This window comes from Pollachius pollachius (genome assembly GCF_949987615.1).
Source record: "Pollachius pollachius genome assembly, chromosome: 1".
Taxonomy (NCBI): Eukaryota; Metazoa; Chordata; class Actinopteri; order Gadiformes; family Gadidae; genus Pollachius; species Pollachius pollachius.
Window position 1 is genome coordinate 6,474,489 of NC_136934.1, and position 21,260 is coordinate 6,495,748.

The following is a 21,260-nucleotide window of genomic DNA, read 5'->3' on the forward strand; positions in this document are numbered from 1 at the left end:
ACTAAGACAATGCTTACAATAAAGGATTTAAAGTTGACTTACGATGCAATTAACGAGGAAAGGACGTTTTCCGAGGGAGACACTTTAACGGGCACAGTGACGATGCGTTTGAAAAAAGATACGAAAGCTAAATCCTTTTTCGTCAAACTTAAAGGCGACGCAAATGTGCGTTGGAGCCGAGGTTTTGGTAAATACCAAATCATTTATAAAGCACACTGGAGGTACTTTAAACTTAAACATTTTTTTATTCCTGAAAACACTAAAGGTAAGTGAAACGACGGTCTATGTCTTTGGAAACATCAAAGCATCCTATACATGTTTCCGCCATCCACTAGAAATAATAAATGGTGGTGAGAAAGTTGCAAGAGGTTCATGTCAACATACAACAATGAATTTGCCCATATGGACTTTCAATCATTCCAAATATCTTATGGAAAACAAATGTCTTCTGTGAGCAGTATTACCAGATGGGACATGTGAAACCAAGCTGATGTCCGCATCCTATTCACAGCCAGTGTTGTGATCAGGAAACAAGTCAAGTTTTTTCGAACATAGTTTTCTTAATGACATACTGGTTACCTCTGGTATTGTGCAATGTTAATTGAAATAAAACAAGGTATGAATAATCTATTCTGTGTTATGCCATATATTGAGGGCTCCAGACTTACTTTTGTCACTAGGAGCACTGTGGCCCCTAACAGAAAATGTCAGGGGCGCAACCAGAAATGTTAGGGGCACACACCGTTAATCAACAAGCCAACCAAATATTACCATTTCTACTAATTTTCACTGTATTACTAATAAATATTTTGATAATAGATGCAGAAATGACAATGTGCTGTTTCAAATTCAGTGTCACATTTTATTGTGATTCTCATCTATCCCAACGGTTTCCAGGTGTGCGCGTGCATGCATTCGACAAGCAGGGAAGCGACAGTTTCACGGGAGTGCGCCCGCTTGTCGTGCTGCTTGACAGGACGCTGAGCCTCCTCTCTGCCCGCCCGCCTCTCCATTGAGAATGCATTATCAGGCACGACAAACGCCTCCCTTGTGAAAAGCCCTTTTATTGCACCTGAAGCAGAGCCATGCACTGGTTCGGGTGACCCACACACTTTGGATGAAACGAGTCGGTTCGGACGCCGTTTTGCAATTGCGAGCGAGACTTCTCCGGTGCTGGATATATTAATCAGGAGCGGAGGAGTCAACTTAAACCGTCAACAGTGGATGATGTGCTTTTTTAGCACAGCAATCTAAAGCACCATGCCAAACACCAGAAAGTGTAATTCCTCGGCGTTCCATCCAATGTTTCTAATTTTCCATCGGGTGCGGGTCGGGCGTCGATATCAATTCATAGCGAGTCTGGTCGGGCGCAGAATGTAATTCGCGCTACTGTCGGAACACGGGTCGGATGCGGTTTGAAGTAATGCACACTAGCCGAAGGTCGGAAGAACAAGTCAATAGTTCGCTTGCTCATTGTAAACGCACGTAGCAGGTTGTGAAATCTTTCTCCTTTAGTGATGGGTCGTTCGTGACCGAATCACTTCGAATGAAGGAATCTTTAACAAGAGCGAACCGAACTGATTATTCTTTCTCGTTCGTCTCGTTCGTCCTCAGACTCGACTCCTCCCAGACCCACTAGTCGCTGGCTCGCTGTTTGTTCACTGACTGTGAGTGGTGAAGAGGGAAGAGGCTTAGTGAGCAAGCGTATGATTCAATATCAGCGAAATGGGTAATGCATGCTGTCTTTGTACTTTCTGTGTCATGCCAGATTAATCAAATATTTGAATGTCTCGTCAATCTGCCTCTTCGTTCTCCACCTGGGACCCCCACCATCATTGCTGAATCAAGTATATTATCTTGCTGATATGTTAAAAATCCAATAATCAACTACACACTCCATCCTGCTGCATTTGGTTAAAGTTGTAATGTTGTGTTGATTGATGAACGACTTCCACGATGGTTTGAGAATGAGAATGAAGGAGGAGCTGAGTCTGACTGACTCAGCTGAGAACCATGCATTCCATGATTCGATTCACCGCTACCAGAAACTCGACTGAACGAACGAACTTTGGTCGCAAAATGCGACCATTTGGTCGCATTTTGAAACCTCAACGTCTTTGGCGGACTATTTCTCTGCTGATCAACACTACGAATGCTGGAAACACACCAGACACACTATGTGAAGTTATTAAACCCGATTATTGTTATTTATATCCGAGATTATTTAATCTTACTCGATCTAAACTCTATCATGCACCCAAACACGGCGGCGTTTGGGTTTCCTACCTCAGAATCCTAAACACAGCGCAGCGATGGTGGCTGCGTAGGCACGTTGAACCATTTTTGTGACACAATAATCAAGCGGCAGGTTAGGCGCGTTACACGCGTTATCCAACGCGAGAAACACGTTTAGTGTGGCCGTACCTTAACAGTGTTAAAGTTCCGTTTTTGTCGTTTTTGGTAGTAACGGGTGTTTTCTAACGCCATTCGGCGATGACGTCACGTTGGGGAGACGTGGTGGAAGGTAGCCTGAGCCTAGTACTAGAACCATGGCATCTAAGAGGTGGCAAGAACCACAAATAACATGTATGATGGCCCACAGCCGTATAATTTAAAACCTGTGAGACGTGAGAGGGCGAATGAGGAATTGCCCAGAACTGTCAAAGCCAATTAAATGCATGGTCAGAGGAGAATGAATGGAGAGTTGCTGTCATTTAGCAACGCAGCAACGAGCGCTGGAGCTAGTCTATGAACAGCAGAGCATACAATAACGAAACACTTTTTTTTTTTTTTTACTGTCAGTGAATAGCGCCGAATGAAAGTCAACGTTTTCTTTATATCTAGTGACAGTGATTATTTTGTTATTTCGTGCAGATAAGTAGCCTACCGGTGAACCAGAAGATCTAGAAGTAGAAGGCATAATACTAGCTATGGGCTAACTTAAAGTTGCCAGTCCCACCTGTGAAATCCCCTCCCAGATATTCCCTAATTAAGTTTTTCCCCTGACGTTGTAAACACATTTCCGATTAGTTATCCCACATTTTGATGGTAGGCGGTAGCCTACTAGCTCCATTAACAACATCTTTGCCTAGTATTTATTTCTAAGCTTTTACCCAGTGTGCGAAATACCCGTCACACGCTGACCCGTCTCAATATGCAGTAGGCCTATAACATTACAATGTTTCGCGGATGCAAGCCAAGACAATCAGTCTATAGCCTACATGACAACACACACACTTAAAAATGTTGATATTCCAATATGCTATAGTATTCGTAAAGCAACACTCGGTACGTTTACATGCACAGCATAATCCGATTAAAGCTATTGTTTGACTATGCTCCTAAATTGGACAACTGCAATTGTCCGAGTTTACATGGCCGTGAGAAAATCAATTCATTGGCCGAAGCATTTCAAACCCCAGTACGATAGGTTGCGCTGTGCCCATTTCAACTAGTGGTAATAGAGCCACCGGTTGACCTCTTTACGTCACTAGCAACACCAACAGCTGCAGCTGCAGCCTTCGAGAAAGATGTTTTCAGTAGACAGCTCTCTCTCGCAATGAATGAATAAAAACATTTATTTTGACAAATGTGCCCGAAGTTACTACTTTACAACCTCGTTGATGACCAACATTTAGAAGGACATGTACTATTAATTCAGCCTTGTGTAAAATCGAAGTGTTAGACCTTTCCTGCTGTCGGCTCCCAGACCGTAGTCGAGGAGCACAGGAGAGACGTTCCCTCCGGGGCCGATGTTCTCTCAGGGGTATCACCAATGACGGATTACCGCATGGGCAAAGTGGGCACATGTCCAGTGCCCTGGCCAATTGGGGGGCCCTTGATGTGTATATATATATATACACACACACACACACACACGTGGACAAAATTGTTGGTACCCCTCTGTTAATGAAAGAAAAACCCACAATGGTCACTGAAATAACTTGAAACTGACAAAAGTAATAATAAATAAAAATTTACTGAAGATTAACCAATGAAAATCAGACATTGCTTTTGAATTGTGGTTCAACAGAATCATTTTTTTTTTAACTAATTAAACAGGCCTGGACAAAAATGATGGTACCCTTAACTTAATATTTTGTTGCAAAACCTTTTGAGGCAATCACTGCAATCAAACAATTTTTGTAACTGTCAATGAGACTTTTGCACCTGTCAACAGGTATTTTGTCCCACTCTTCATTAGCAAACTGCTCCAGTTGTCTCAGGTTTGAAGGGTGCCTTCTCCAGATGGCATGTTTCAGCTCCTTCCACAGATGTTCAATAGGATTTAGATCAGGGCTCATAGAAGGCCACTTCAGAATAGTCCAATGTCTTGCTCTTAGCCATTCTTGGGTGTTTTTAGCTGTGTGTTTTGGGTCATTATCTTGTTGGAGGACCCATGACCTGCGACTGAGACCAAGCTTTCTGACACTAGGCAGCACATTTCTCTCAAGAATGCCTTGATAGTCTTGAGATTTCATTGTACCCTGCACAGATTCAAGACACCCTGTGCCAGATGCAGGAAAGCAGCCCCAGATCATAACTGAGCCTCCTCCATGTTTCACAGTAGGGACAGTGTTCTTTTCTTGGTCTGCTTCATTTTTGCGTCTGTGAACATAGAGCTGATGTGCCTTGCCAAAAAGCTCCAGTTTTGTCTCATCTGTCCATAGGACATTCTCCCAGAAGCTTTGTGGCTTGTCAATATGCATTTTGGCAAATTCCTGTCTCGCTTTTTTATGATTTGCTTTCAACAGTGGTGTCCTCCTTGGTCGTCTCCCATGAAGTCCACTTTGGCTCAAACAACGACGGATAGTGCAATCTGACACTGATGTACCTTGACCTTGGAGTTCACCTTTAATTTCTTTGGAGGTTGTTCTGGGCTCTTTGGTTACCATTCTTATTATCCGTCTCTTCATTTTGTCATCAATTTTCCTCCTGCGGCTACGTCCAGTGAGGTTGGCTACAGTCCCATGGACCTTAAACTTTTGAATAATATGTGCAACTGTAGTCACAGGAACATCAAGCTGCTTGGAGATGGTCTTATACCCTTTACCTTTTACATGCTTGTCTATAATTTTCTTTCTAATCTCCTGAGACAACTCTCTCCTTCGCTTCCTGTGGTCCATGTTCAGTGTGGTACACACCATGTCACCAAACAGCACAGTGACTACTTTTCACCCTTTAAATAGGCAGACTGACTGATTACAAGTTTGAAGACACCTGTGATGCTAATTAGAGGACACACCTTAGTTTAACATTTCCCTATGGTCAAATTATTTTCAATCTTTTCTAGGGGTACCATCATTTTTGTCCAGGCCTGTTTCATTAGTTTGTTTTTTAAAATGATTCTGTTGAACCACAATTCAAAAGCAATGTCTGATTTTCATTGGTTAATTTTCAGTAAATTTTTATTTATTATTACTTTTGTCAGTTTCAAGTTATTTCAGTGACCATTGTGGGTTTTTCTTTCATTAACAGAGGGGTACCAACAATTTTGTCCGTGTGTATATGTTAGTGGTGTGCACGGGTACATGTGTACACGTGTAACCGGTTAGCAAATCATAACTGTTTAGGAAAAATCAGTAAACGAAAACCGAAAAAAAAAAAAATCACGTGCCATTGTTTCAATGGGAATCGCGACGGTCCATACTTTCAACATAAAGGGGGTCTAGGGTCTATAGCATATAACCGCGTTTTCTGATTACAGTTTAATGTAACAGTTAGCTGACAACATCCTAATTAACACCGCAACTGTAAATTAACCACACGGAGATAACCATGGCAACCGGTCAAACAATTTTTTGCGATCATTCTGCTCGCGCATCCGCCGTGTTGATAAACAAATAATCCCCCTATAGCGCGACTGCGGTCCACTTTAAAAATAAATAAAAGAATCATTAATTAATAAAAAAAACGGTTAACCATGTACACGAAAAAAAGTGTAACTATTTAAAAATTTTTGTAACATTCACACCCCTAATATACGTATTTTTGTTTATTCAAATGGCCAAGACTTTGGTCAAGAAAGGATTTGTATGTTTTTGATTTGCAAAATAAATACATCACATTAAAAATGTGACAATTTAACAGTGAAAATGGAGAAACGTGTGCTAGGTGGGTCGGCAAAGTGAAAAAAAAAGTCTTAACAAAAAACGAGAACAAGGTGACAATGCGGAATTCTTTATGTTTTAAACTAACGAAATTCGTTAAAGGAAGTCATTAGGTGCTTTTAAAGTCATGATATTAACCTTACAGATTCCATGTTCTGCCGTTGGCGGCTGGCACTATGCATGCCTGCAGCCGCGGGGTTAGACTCTCTCTCTCTCTCTCTCTCTCTCTCTCTCTCTCTCTCTCTCTCTCTCTCTCTCTCTCTCTCTCTCTCTCTCTCTCTCTCTCTCTCTCTCTCTCTCTCTCTCTCTCTCTCTCTCTCTCTCCTGGCTGCGTGCTGCATTATAATGTGTGTGATTGTGGATTGCATGAGTTGTAATATGCGACCAAATTCGGTGTGCTGGTGCGTGTATTTGCGTGTTGGTAGGGGTCCATGGCTGGTTTGTGTCCAGGGCCCGTGGTCATGTTAATCCGTCCTTGGGTAACACCCTTCACTTTGACTGGCAGTGGGTCTGCTTATAGGTCGGAATGAAGCGGCCACCGATTATTGACAGGCTGGGTACTTTATTCGTAGCTCCACTGATTTAACAGTACACGTTTGCACAGACACAACCGGACTCGGTCATTCACTAAACTGACATGCGCAACCGCTCACTCTTCTCGCTCGTCCACTCACACACACTCGAGCACACACATACGCTACTCTCGTAACAGAAGCATAGTGTGTACTGAATGCATGTTGATGATTATTCACTTCTTATAAGGTATAACTGCATTGGCACGACACCGGCTTCCTCCATCTTCTAGTCCACCTTCTTAAATAAATCGCAGTTTCTCGTTTTCCAACGGCGAAAACAACATGACTATCGTCTCCTTATACTTCCGGCTCAAGGCCCCCGGGAAAAATCTCAAGCATGCGCAGGACGCATAATCCGATTCCAATCGATTGCAGTATACATGCACGCTTAATTAGACTAACAAACGAATAATCGAGGGGTCTTAATTCGACCATGAGAATAGCCCCCTCGACCTTCGGTCTCGGCGGCTATTCCCCACTATTCATTTCGGTTTCGGCAAATAAATTTTAGATATCTATGCATTAATCTATTATCTGTATGATCGGCTGAACACTCTCTTACTAGTCTCTACTCTCAAGGGTCTCAATGCGGCTGTGGTCTGTCGTCTCCCCAACGTGATGTCATGCAATGCATTGTGGGCAATGCAAATGAGAATCAAGCGCAAATCGCTAGAATAGTACCCATTTTTCGTCCTATATTCCGTTTTGTGATACCCAACAACATCAAATACAATGAATAACAGTTTAAATGTCTATTAACAACAAGCAAATTGTGCAATTTTTTGGAAAATTAACCAAGCAACACAGACTTCAACCTTTCACCATGTGAGCTTAAGAATGAGCTTACACGTTGCTTGACTTTCTATAGCAATCAAGTGTACTGTTATTTTAAAATCAAGTATGACCACATTCCTTTTTCATGCTCTTATCATGCTAACTATATATTTAATGACATTTCTCATGCAGACACTGACATCTCCAAGGGATATCACTCGTATGAATTCAGTATCAAATTTCCATCCGGGTAGGTAATTTAATTCTCAATCCAATTCTTATTAAGGTAACGGAATACATCAAGCCTTAAATCCCTTGGCAAATTCACTAATGCATGTGAGACTGGGACTTCTCAGATCATTTTCGATTTCCATGGGGCTTTATCAACAGAGGCAGACCCAGAATGAAAATTCATCTGGTTTCCACAGTACAATGCATCCCATATGTCACATTAGTTGAATCAGACCAGCCACTTACGTTACTTTTTTCTCACACATGGACAGTTCTGATTATTTTATTTGTTCTGCTCTGTATGCTTTAATAGGAGTTTGCCCTCATCCTTCCACGGGGCTAATGGTAGGATCGTCTACACACTGGAAGCCAAGCTTTCAAGGAGCTGGAGGTTGGACAGTAATGTAAAACAGGAGATCAACTTTGCATCGAAGGCCATTTCAAGCCTCCTGATGGTATGTAGCGCTAGCGTATTTGACCTGGTAACAGGTTGGGTGGCACAGTAAGAAGGTCATTGGTTCAATGGGGGGGCAGCTTTCTGTATGGAGTCAGTATGTTCTTCTCGTGTTCAGTTAGGTTTCCTCTGGGTGCTCTAGTTTCCATCAACACATCGAAAACCATCCATGGGGTTAGGTGAATACTCCTGCCGGTCCCCTTGACCTAGGCACTAGGGTAAAGCCCTGGAGTTGGTCCCCCTGCACTGTGTGGCTGCCCACTGCTCCTATATACAGGCCCATATTCGTTCATTTGCAAAATTATTGAAAAAATTGTTTTTAATCAACTAACCTCTTTTCTAATGCTCAACAACTGCCTTGACAACTTTCAGTCAGGTTTTCGGGCCAACCACAGTACCGAAATAGCTCTTGCCAAAGTCACAAGTGACATTCGGCTAAATACAGATTCAGGCAAGGCATCAATCCTAGTATTACTGGACCTCAGTGCAGCCTTTGACACTGTGGACCACACCATATTACTTCAGTGACTTGAGCACTGGGTTGGCTTCACTGGTGTTGTAATCAGGTGACTAAAATCCTACCTATTAGACAGGATCATGTCTGTTACAGTTGGAAACTGTTCCTCTACATCTTTGATATGTGGAGATCCCCAGGGCTCAATCTTGGGTCCACCATTATTTAACCTTTACATGCTGCCGCTTGGTCAATTTATAAAGAAGAACTCAATCGCCTACCACAGTTATGCTGAGGACACTCAAATTTATCTACCGCTAATGCCTAATGACTATAACCCTGTTGAAAGTCTCTGTCATTGTATTTATGAAATAGATAAATGGATGTTTCAGAACTTTTTACAGCTTATCAAAAACTGAGGTTGTAGTTTGTGGAAAGAAGGAGGAAAGGCAAAAGTTTTCTTCCTTGCTTGAAAGGAAAGGCCTAATAGCAAAAGATGTGGTAAAAAACCTAGGTGTCCTTATAGATAACAACCTACATTTTAGCAGTCACATTAAATCAGTCCCAAAATCAGCATACTTCCATCTTATAAATATCAACAAACTAAGGAGGATATATGTCAAAGGACGATCTGGAAAAAATCATACATGCTTTCGTCACTAGTAGGATTGATTATTGCAATGTACTATTCACAGGACTTCCCAAAAACAGTATAAAACCACTACAAATGATACAGAATAGTGCAGACAGGGTCCACACTAAAGCAAAAAGTAGAGATCACATCACCCCAATCTTAAAGTCCCTGCACTGGCTCCCAATTAGTTACAGAATTGATTTTAAAGCACTTCTGCTTGTTTTTAAGTCTTTGAAGGGGGTTGGGCCAAACTACTTACATGACATGTTTAAGCAATATTCCCAAACAGGGTCCCTTAGATCACAACATTAACAATTACTACTGAAATCGACCGTCAGAACAAAGCAGGGTGAAGCAGCTTTTAGCCACTATGCCATCCATCTCTGGAACCAGCTTTCAGAGACCATCAAAAACTCCCCAACTGTCACCATTTTTAAAACAAGAGTTAAGACCAAACTCTTTTTAGATGCTTTCGGCATTTAATGCACATTGTTTTTACATGCCTTTTTTATTTTCTCATTTACTTTTAAATTCACTCTTTGCTGTTGATGTTCCATGCAGGGGCGTAGGAATGAGTTTAACATTGGGGGGGACACATATCGGAAACCTGACAGATCCAGTATAATTTTTAGGTGGGACAAATGCGCCTGTCTCCGATATTGGAGGGGACACGTCCCCTCCGTCCCCCCCGGTTCCTACGCCCTTGGTTCCATGTATAGTATACATTTTACGTATATAATTTGCTATACAAATAAATATGCCTTGCCTTGCCTTGCATAGTGACGGGATCAATTCAGAGTCCTCACTTTCCTTCCGGATCAATCCGGTATTTAAAAAAGTAACTGTTTGTGGAGGAGCCAAAAATTGCCAGAGGCCAGATATTTATGGACACATCCAATCTATATTTAAATTCTTTAGGGATGTCACAAGGTCATCATCTGGGAGTTGGAAATGTGGCTTCATTCCCCATTCCTCTCTGGACAAAGCCCTGAACATTTGGACAGCAACAAGCAATAATGTGTATTCAACTACAATTAAAAATCACTTAACTTAAATCAAAAATGAGTTTACATTTTTTTAGAAGAAGAATTTCTATTCACATTTGGTAGGGCTGGATTACTTTATTTACTAATCTTATAAAAAAAAGATTTAAGAAGTTACTTAAAGGAGGTTATAGACAAAAGTATGACCATTGTATGCATCCATTGTTCAATATTGGGCTACATTAGAATTATACTGGACACATTCTAGCATCACTGTGAGACTAACTGTCATGTGTGTATCTCCACCTAATTTCAGGAACCTCCTAATTTCAGGATGTTTAAGTTACTTAATCCATGTATCAGACCGTTCACCTACCTGTAGCTGATCAGTTAAGTCAACATTAACGAACATTGTCCCTGCTCACCATGTTCTAATCTAGACCCGCCAGGTTGGCAAAGTGGATAAAGACATAGGAATCTTCTCCAAAAGATCTGTACACATGGAGGCGTTTGTGGAGAGCGGAGTCTATGCCCCGGGTAATGTCTCTCTCACACACTCACACACACACACGTTTCACACACACACACAAACACCCCTGAATAGCTTATGTGTCACATGCAAAAATGGGAAATACACATGAAGTTGACCTTACCACTTAGATCTTTGTCGATTGAAGAATATATGTATGCTTACTTGATATTTAAGAGTATGACACCACATTTTTACATTGACAAACAATGGTGGCGGCTCTTTTTGCACCCAACCACCACGAGCCACCTATAGGCCGTTAGACAAACTACACGATGTTGCTTCACAAACAGGCGGTCATGTCTTCCGCTTTGCCCCAACCACAACACCCTGTTTGCAGCTACTCTACACAAACTACAACAAACAATTCCACATAGTTGTTTAATGTGAATATGTGTGGACTTATCTGTTAATTTAATATACTTTTTTTTCATAGGTCAAACTGTGGCAGTCACTGTTAAAGTCAAAAACACATCCTCAAAAGACATGACCCCCAAGTTCTCTTTGAGGCAGAATGTTACGTACCATGTGCAAGACTCTACAAAGCACAGTAGGATTGAAATCTGTAAATTAGTTGGGGAGGTTATTGAGAAGAATAGTGAAAAAACAGTCACTTGTGCATTGAAGATCCCTCCTGACACGATCCTATCCATCCAGAACTGTGAAATCCTTTCAGTTGAACATTATTTTAAGGTACAAGCTCAATGTGATGACAAAGGGTTATAGTATATGCCTAAATTCAAAGAAGGTTGTGTAAATTAAGTGCAGACCGTTTGAAGTAGGATGTTCCCCAATATAGTCCTACCCAAATTATCTATATTCTACATTTAAAAGTCATGCACATGATGAATGGGTATTGGGTTTACATCTCACTGTGTACTCGTTTCCCTAGGTGTACTTGGACATCAGCTTTGCCTCAGACCCAGAGATCAAGTTTCCACTGGTCATTGCCCCTTCCGGCTTCATGGTAAACCCAGGGCCCGGGGGAATGAACCAGCCGTACCCCCATGTAGCATACGGGGGCCCAAGCAACAGCGACTTCCCTCCCCCCGCCGCCTGCTTTCAGCCAGCTCCGCATCAACAGGCCTATGGTCCCTCAGCAGCCTTTGGGCCCCAAGCAGCCTTCGGGCCCCAAGCAGGCTACGGGCCCCAAGCAGCCTTCGGGCCCCAAGCAGCCTTCGGCCCCCAAGCAGCCTTCGGGCCCCAAGCAGCCTACGGGGCCCAAGCAGCCTCCGGGCCCCCGGCAGCCTGGGGCCCGGGCCCCTCTGCGCCCGGTGCCATGGGAGCAGCTTATTACCAGCCCGTGCCACAGAACGTGTCTCCGTATGGACCCCCGTCCCACCCCTCGTCGCACGCCCCCGTGGTCCACCCTCCTCCCCCTCCGAGGGGCCCGGTTCCTCCGCCGGCGGCTCCGGGGGCTCTGGCCTCTGCGCCGACGTTCGACCCCGGCCAGTACGCCCCGCCGTCATTCGCCTCCTGCTACAACGCCCCCACGTATAGCATGCCGCTGCAAATGCCGGGGATGGGCACCGATTTTCTATCCCAACAAAATGAGGAACCTCCTTCGTATCTGTCTATGTTCCCCCCGGCAACCAACGATAAACCGCCAAACTAAATGAACGGAAAGCGCTGATGATTCATTTTCGATCTGATTGGTGTTTGATAAAACAGAGTGGTCGACAGTTGAGCCGAAATCAAGGGATTTTTTATCACTCAAGACAAACCTTCTTCTCCCCCCCCCAACAAAAAAAACAGCGTGAAGGCCTGGAGAGTCTGCCAGCGATCACAACAAGTGAATGCTGAAGTTGTTGTGGCAGAGCCTGGTTCGGCCGTTGTAATCTATCATGAATCTATCAAGGTTTCCTGCTCAGGCTTGTCTCCTGGAAGTTAGGTGTCTTCTGCAGTGATTTCCTGCACTCCTACATCGCTCCGTATTTTTCTTGTGCTTTGATACCGTGCTTTGATACCTCATGTTACACCGGACACACATGAGCACACATGTGCATACACATGCAGCGCTGCACACACACACACACACACACACACACACACACACACACACACACACACACACACACACAGACACACACACACACACATCCAATGAATTCCTAAAGCTTACACACGCATGCATGCATATACACACACACAAACACAGACACACACACACACACACACTAATACAATAAAGTCTTAAAACGTACGGACACAGACACATGAATGCATACACACACAAACACACACACACACAAACACACACACACTCACACATCCACTTACACCCCATTATTCACAATCCCACTTAAGGTTTCTTGCCACCCACCCACATATTTGGTCCCACCAGCACACAGTTGACAAGCAGCGAACCCCCCCACCCCTACACACACACAGCCGGCCCTCCTCAGCCCCTGATCCCCAGTGGCAAGGGTTCATATTCAATCCCCTAACGCCTTCTCCAGCTGTAGGGTTTCTTCGTATGGCCCCCGCCCCCAGGGGAAGGGCGAGTGTGTGTGTGTGTGTGGGGGGGGGGGGGGGGGGGGGGGTATGTTAGTAACTTGTTGCAAGTTTCATCGTATCGTGTAGCTTTGGTCAAGTTTATAGTTTGTAAAAGAAAGGATAGGAATGAAACATTAAATATCAACATTGGACAGTGTATTTATTAAATACTTCAGGGGAGTTTCTGTGTGTGTTAGTGTGCATATGTGTGTGTGTGTGTGTGTTTATATGTGTATTTGTGTGCGCCGGCATGTGTTTGTCAAGGGCTGTTGAGGGTGGTTTGTTTGTGTAAGTGTATGTGCATCTGTCGGTGTGTGTATGTGAGTATTACTAGTATTACTGAGACAAAAAAGGGTTCAGCCAACTTTTTTGATGTATGTAGACCTGGAAAAAGAGGTGGAGGGGTTGCTGCTATATTTAAAAATGTATTTCAGGGAAAACCGATGTTATTTGGTGATTTTCCATCATTCAAATACCTTTGTGCTGTATTGAAATGCTCCCCCAGTGTTCTCCTATTAATTATTTACAGGCCACCCACATACTCAGCAAATTTGTTCAATGACTTTACAGAATTATTGTCTAGCATCTCCACAGACTTTGACTGTCTAGTTATAACTGGTGACTTCAATTTTTATACTGATGATTTGAATGACAAGTGTGCAAAAAAGACCTGGTTATCACTAAGGGCCTCAATGTTTCTGAACTCTCTGTGACTGATCCTTCACTGTCTGCCCACTTTTGTGTTTTCTTTAATATATCTTTTATTCCCGACATACAGACAAAATCAAATACTGTTGAAAAACGGTATATCAATGAACATTTTAATGTACTTTTTAAAAAGGCCATCTCCTTGCTACCACCTCTCAACCCATGTTCTGCTGATGATCTTGTAGAAAACTTTAATTCGAAAATGTTTGCCCCTTATAAGGTTAAAACGTTTTTTCTGGAAAGCAAAAGGCACCCTGGAGAAAAGCTACTTCGGTAACAGCCCAGAAAAAAGAATGCAGGAAGGTTGAACGCATCTGGCATAAAACAAAACTTCATATTCACCATGACCTCTATAAAGAGAGCCTTCGTGCCTACAATTTAGGCTTAAAAAGTGCTAGAGAAACATTTTTCTCCAATATCATTAAAAACAATACTAATAATGCGAAAACCATATTTGCAACTGTTGACAGACTGACCAACCCCCCAACACAAATTCCACCTGATCCCCATTCCACACAGAAATGCAATGAGTTTGCAACTTTTTATACTGATAAAATTGAAGGCATCAGACGCGCCATCAATATCTCAGCTTCAAACAAAAATGTTGGACAGGCAAAAGTAACGTGGCAATGATGACATGCTTTAATGTCATAGACTCTAGAACTCTTGTGGAAACAGTGACACAACTAAAGCCATCCACCTGTTGCCTTGATACTTTACCTACCAACCTCTTCAAGAATGTTTTTGACTGCCTAGCAATAGACATATTGCAAATAGTTAACAACTCTCTCCAATCAGGCAATTTCCCAAAAGCTTTGAAAACTGCAGTTATTAAACCCCTTTTAAAAAAGCGGAGCCTAGATGCCTCTTTTATTAACAACTACAGACCAATATCAAATCTACCCTTCATAAGTAAAATCATTGAGAAAGTTGTCCTCCAGCAACTTAATCACTTCCTGGCATCAACTGGTTGCTATGACACCTTCCAATCAGGATGACACCTTCCAATCACGACCCATACACAGCACCGAGACTGCCCTTATTAAAGTTGTAAGCGACATCTGTCTTAACACAGACTCTGGCAAAACCTCAATACTAATGCTTCTAGACCTTAGTGCTGCATTCGACACAGTAGACCATACAATACTTTTGGACAGGTTAGAAAACTGGGTGGGGCTTTCAGGCACAGTCTTAAATTGGTTTAGGTCCTACCTACAAAATAGGAACTACTTTGTTTCCATTGGTGATTTTGTATCGAAATCAACCAGCGTTGGAGTCCCACAAGGTTCGATCTTGGGACCCTCTTTATTCAACATCTACATGCTCCCACTAGGGCAAATCATGCAAAATAACAATATTGACCATCATTGCTGTGCCGATGACACGCAAATCTATGTATCGCTATTACCAAACGACTATCGTCCCATAGATCTGCTGTGCAAGTGCATTGAGTTATTCAAAGACTGGATGTGCCGAAATTTAAAAAAATTAAATGAGGACAAAACAGATAATTGTATTTGGCACTAAAACGGAAAGGCCTAAGTAACCCAACACCTTCACTCTCTGTCCCTGAAAACCTCAATCAAAGCCAGAAATCAAGGGGTCTCTCATGGTCTCTCAAATCTCATGGATTCAGATTTACATTTAGACATTCACATCAAATCAGTTACAAAATCTGCATATTATCACGTTTAAAATGTAGAAAGACTTAGAGGGTTCATGTCAACCGAAGACTTACAAAAACTTGTACATGCCTTTATCACTAGTAAGCTTGATTACTGCAATGGTCTCCTTACAGGTCTCCCAAAAAAACCTCTAAGGAGACTTCAGCTTGTTCAGAATGCTGCTGCTAGAGTTCTAACAAAGACCAACAAATTTGAACATATTACACCAATTCTTAAATCGCTACATTGGCTTCCTGTAGGTCAGAGAATTGATTTAAAAATCATGTTGCTAACCTATAAATCCCTACATGGTTTAGGACCAAAATATTTAACTGATATTATTCCACTACATAACCCTTCTAGACCACTAAGATCTTCTGAGACCAATCTGTTAATTATCCCCAGAGTAAACATGAAACATGGGAAAGCAGGATTTAATTATTATGCAACAACTAGCTGGAATAAACTCCCTGAGGATTTAAGACTTGCCCCAACACTTACCGCTTTTAAAACAAGACTGAAGACTTTTGTTTGCTTTAGCTTTCTGCTAAATCTTAAATACATTGCACTTTCTAAAAAAAAGAGGCCTTTTTAACTTTACCTTTATTTTCTACACATTGCACTTCCTAAAATGTTTTTTTAATTGTGCCTTTATTTCTATTTATTTTTTTATTTCTATTTCTATGCACATGTTTTTTTTCTATGAATTATTTTTTAATTAACTTTATTGTATGACAATGTTCATATGTGAAGCACTTTGAGTCTGCCTTGTGTATGAAAAGTGCTATATAAATAAAGTTGCCTTGCCTTGCCTATGTGTGTGTATTTGGGGAGGAGGGAGGGGGGGAGTAAAACAGCAGATGAAGGCCTTATGCTCTTGAGATATTTCATGACTGCCTTGACCTTGTAATGACACAGGGTTATCAAGCCATCAGAACAGGCTGTCCAGGGACTGTAAGACACAACATTAAACCGAGAGGAGAGCATGTTTATCCAAGGCTGATGTGATGAACTTTTCTCCCCAATTCGCCATAGCATGTGTAGCGTGTGTGTGTGTGTGTGTGTGTGTCTGTGTGTGTGTTTGTGTTTGTGTTTGTGTGTGTGTGTGTGTGTGTGTGTGTGTGTGTGAGTGAGTGAGTGTGTCTCTGTAAGCTTATGTTTGCACAATAACATTTTCATGTTAAATTTGGGGCTGTTTAGATTAATTCCCCGTTGTACCAGCAGGCCTTGAATGTGTGTGTGTGTGTTTGTTCTTGTTAGTTTGAGTGTGTGTTTGTGTGTGTGAGTGAGAGTGTATGAGATGAGAATATGCGCATGTGTGTGTATGTGTGCGTGTTAACAAACATCTCTGCGGTAATTGACTCAGAATCTGCACGACAACGTGTGTACTTTTTCTCTAATCTTCCCAAAGTTCTCACGCGAAAAGAATGCGTCAGTCTATCCGCGAGTGTGTGTCTGTGTGTGTGTGAGTTTGTGTGTGTGTGTGCGTTCGTGTTAGAGTGTCGAGTGTTTGTCTGTATGTCCAGAGAGAAATAGAAAAAGACAAGAAAAACAGGAATGGGAGAAAATATCCTCCTAGGGCCTGTGGGGGGATGGGAATGATCCGCTCTGGAGGAGGAGAAAACAAACAGAAGAGAATGAAGAGGAGATGGGAGGAGGAGGAGGAGGAGGAGGAGGAAGAATAATAAAAACCAAAATAAAAAAGTGTTTCCATGCCTACTCCAGCTGTTTTCCCATGGAAAGCCGTCCAGTCGTTACAATGGGAGCCAATGAGCTTGGCGGGATCCGAAATGGACAACTTGTGTCTGCTTAGTTACACTAGTTAATGACCCTAATTATCTCCGTCCTCGCTGTGAACAGTCAATAAACAATTACTGTGGCATACGGAGCCCCTAAACTCTGTGTTTTCTATCACCAAGACAACAGGTTGTCCTCCTTGTTCTGCTCGCCGGTAGCGTGGAGTCTCTCACTACAATGGGGAAGGATGTGGTGGAACTGTAATCAATGGCTTATCCTTAAGCTCCTTGCACACCCACCCTACATGCATCTGCTGCCCCTGAAAAGCCCAGATGGGTAAAACAGTGTATGGGAGTTTACCCGTCCCTATGGCTCTTGTCCCTGTAAGGGCAGGCAGTGGTGGAGGGGGGCGAGATGATGCCGCCGCTAATGAATTAGATTCTTGTGCGAGGATTCGACTGAAGCCTTCAGGGCAGCAGCGTCGGGTTGAAGGCCTCTCCACTGACCACTCGTGAGACCGGTTCCCCCTTAATGGGTTCACACGCTGTTGCTTTGAGCGGGAAGGTCCATCGCTCTTCGGAGGCAGCCGATAGAGAGGCGAGAGAGGGAGAGAGAGAGAGGGGGTGACAGCTCGCTTAAGGGTGAAGGAGAAAAGAGCAGAAAAAGGATGGAGCTCAGGTGAACTACACCTGAAACGGTTTACCATTTTGGACACATTTGAACAGTCTCAACATGTGAAAGAGGCTGCTCATTGTAAGGAGCATACTCTAGACCTGGTTATCACAAAGGGCCTCAATGTTTCTGAACTCTCCTTCACTGTATCCCATAACCTCTCTGTTGCCATGGATATGAATTACCGTGCACAATAGCTAAACACATACAAATGCCTTATAGTATTGAAAAAGGCTTCCATGTGTCGGTTCCATTATTCCTATTATGACATTTGTGTGGTTAAAGTTTAGGATGTGTGGATTGTATATCTAATGGTTGTTTCAAAATTAGCATTCTAATGTACCAAATGTATGTTAATTATAAGAAAAGCAATATTAAATGCTTCTGACTCAACCTAGGATCTGGAATTCCTCCTTCCTTCCCCACAGCCTTGTCAAACTAATTGTACACGTCTGTGCAATAAATATTCTTTCAGTGAGCTATCACTAGCCTCCATTTTGGTCCTCTGATTAGATCTAAGCGTGCATGCAGAACCTCAGACGAAGTCACAAAAGAATCAGTGCAAATCTTTCAGCTACAGACAATGGCATGACATTATAGCAGTGGAAGATCCTCCCAGGACTGTGTCCTTCTCTCTGTGGAGAGGAAATAACGAGTGCTGTTCCAAATAATAACAGCACTAAGAAAACAAACCCAGCTCAAATAAATACCATTCAAATGAGGAGCAGATCAGAGGTTGACGCTCTCACATCTTTTCTCACACTAATATCTCAACCAAAAAAAAAAAAAATGCAAAAAGTCAAAGCTAGAGGATATGACAGTATATTTGGATTTATTGGGGCTAGCTATATTTATTTTACTCAAATATTTTTATTTCAGTTTTTTTGCTTACAAAATAATGTTGATATTTTTTCTTTTTAGATTATGTATTCTTATTATGGTCGGACAGATTGTCATTTTCTCTACCTAAATATTAGTATTTCACATATATGTTTAACCCAAATATCACATTATTGACATGTATGATCTATTTGTATGTCTGGAGATACAGTGTTATTCCCCGGATGTCAGGATGTTGTGGGAAACCTTTGTGTTCAGACTTGTACTGTATAAAGTGTGCGTTGGTGTCAAAGCCACTGCGATCCGAACTCTGACACCTCGGGCCCCCTGCGGAGAACTCTACCTCAGAGGTAAACGGGCTAAAAGATGATCAGGTTCCTCAATGTGGAGGAGTGACCAGGCTATTGGGAACCTAAGATCCATCACCTTTCCGCTCTGATGCTAAAACAAAAACAGATGCCATGGTGAGGTGACTCATATCCGGCCTTAAATATACTGGTGAGGAATTTTTCACCCTGTTCTCTACAGTGCTATTGCCTTACCCTCTCTCTCTCTCTCTCCCTCTCTCCCTCCCTCCCTCCCTCCCTCTCCTTCCCTCTCCCTCCCAGTTAAGCAAGAACACTCCTGCTCTGTGATTTTTTTTGTTCGTTGTTCCATTTTTTCTTTTGTTCATTGTATTTAATTTCCTTTTCCTCATCCTGTATTTCTCTCTTTCTTTATTTCTGTCTGTGTCTTTTATTTCAGGTTATTTCCCACATGTCCCAGTGCTCTTCAGAGTTTTCATTAATTATGTTGCCTTGCCAGGCCCTTGTTGTTTCTCTCTATGTGTATGTATCACTGGCATTGGAATGGAATTGTTTATAGTTGTGACCCTTACTGCTTGAAGTCTTAAAACAGCTCCGCTGTCAAGAGCCAAAACTCTGGCAAGGTCAGCTCGTTTCTGTTTACTTACTAGTACTATTTACCCTCTGGGTAAATTCTTCTGCAAGACATCACCACATATCAAGAAAAGATAGAGAAAACATAGAGACAGCGGGAGAGAGAGAGATTCTAAATATCTGAGAGAAAAGAGAGAAGGAGCAGAGAAGCGATAAGAAAAGCATCAAAAGCAAAGATCAAACTTAATTTCATTGATTATTAATATATCAAAATTTTGCTAATCAGATTTAATGTTCTTGAAGTTTTATACCTTTTAAATACTGTAGGTGCTACTCTATATGCTCTACACACACAAACACAAATGCACACACACACACACACACACACACACAAATACACACACGTCACACAAACACAATTACACCCCTAGGGCTGTTGCCTGAATCTAAAGCCATGAGGTTGGGATTAACCCACCAATAATCACTATCTGGCACGCCATGCATTTTCCCCCTGCAGTGCTAATGATTAATCTCCCCTATATGGGACTGATCACTATCAGATTAATGAATGCACCGACCAATCATGTTCCGCCAAACCCCTCTATGTACATACACCAATAAGTGATGATGAACAACCTGGCTGTTGGTTATTTATGCCGCCGTACCGGGTTGGGAGCTTTCCCACTGCTTTTTCAACAGGGATGTGGGGTTTATTTGCTTGTGTGCGTGTGTGTTTGTGGGTGTGTGTGTGTGTCCCTGTATTGTTGTGTGAATGTAATCCTCCCCCAGTGACAGTGTGCCTATTTTCACTAGTGCTTCTACATTACCTAAATCCTATGTCAATGGAGGGTGTCATAGGTTTTCAATAGGTTATGGCGATATATCTGTCTTTTCTATCCTATTCTGTATGGTGCCACTTCCTATTTTGATCATGATCAGATTCCTTAAGAAACTGCACTGTTGGATGATGGAAGTAGTTGGGGGGGTGGGGGGCTTGTCCGCACTCATGTCCTTGTATGGCCAGGCTTGGCCTCATGTTCCCTGGATGGCCAGAGACACTCCTACTGAACTGCGACCGCTCCTCTCAGAGATGGGGTTCTGAGAGAGCTCCCCTCCCTCACCAGGGTGTACGGACTTCCTCCCGCTTCACGTCCACGCTTGTTTATTTTGCTAGTGGATCAGTATTTTCACACTTAGGCGTGCCAGACAAAATACGGAATACATGACGGGACCAAGACATTTGAGGTGCCTACATTGCATACTTCCAACAGTTCTTTGAAGACTATAGATTAAATAGCCAGTCTATTATAACCTCTATTTTCTTCAAAAACTATCCATAGCATGGAGGCAAGCTCTATATAAATGATCTCTGATAAATACCATGGACTGTATTTCAAAAACATGCTAGCATTGTGGCTTGAAACCCTTCTATTTTATGGGGTGGTGCTGCTGTTGGTTTGGGGTCTGCCTATAAAAAGATATACCTGTTAATCTCAGGGAAGGTCTTGTAAATGCCAAAAC

The 21,260-nt window shown here is 42.4% G+C and overlaps 1 protein-coding gene across 3 annotated transcripts; it reads left to right on the forward strand.

The window, feature by feature from the left end:
* LOC307075033 (arrestin domain-containing protein 3-like) lies at positions 1-16,296 on the forward strand. Of its 3 annotated transcripts, none has more exons than XM_079735527.1 (6): positions 1-265; positions 7,652-7,709; positions 8,004-8,145; positions 10,656-10,752; positions 11,181-11,437; positions 11,637-16,296. In XM_079735527.1, exons 1-6 carry the CDS (start codon positions 10-12, stop codon positions 12,357-12,359), a joined length of 1,533 nt encoding a protein of 510 aa, XP_079591653.1. In that variant the 5' UTR covers positions 1-9; the 3' UTR covers positions 12,360-16,296. The 3 variants fall into 3 exon arrangements, with proteins under 3 accessions (XP_079591653.1, XP_079591654.1, XP_079591655.1); XM_079735528.1 differs by having other exon boundaries at positions 11,181-11,309; XM_079735529.1 differs by lacking the exon at positions 1-265 and adding an exon at positions 1,513-1,729.
* The last annotated feature ends 4,964 nt before the right edge of the window (positions 16,297-21,260 follow it).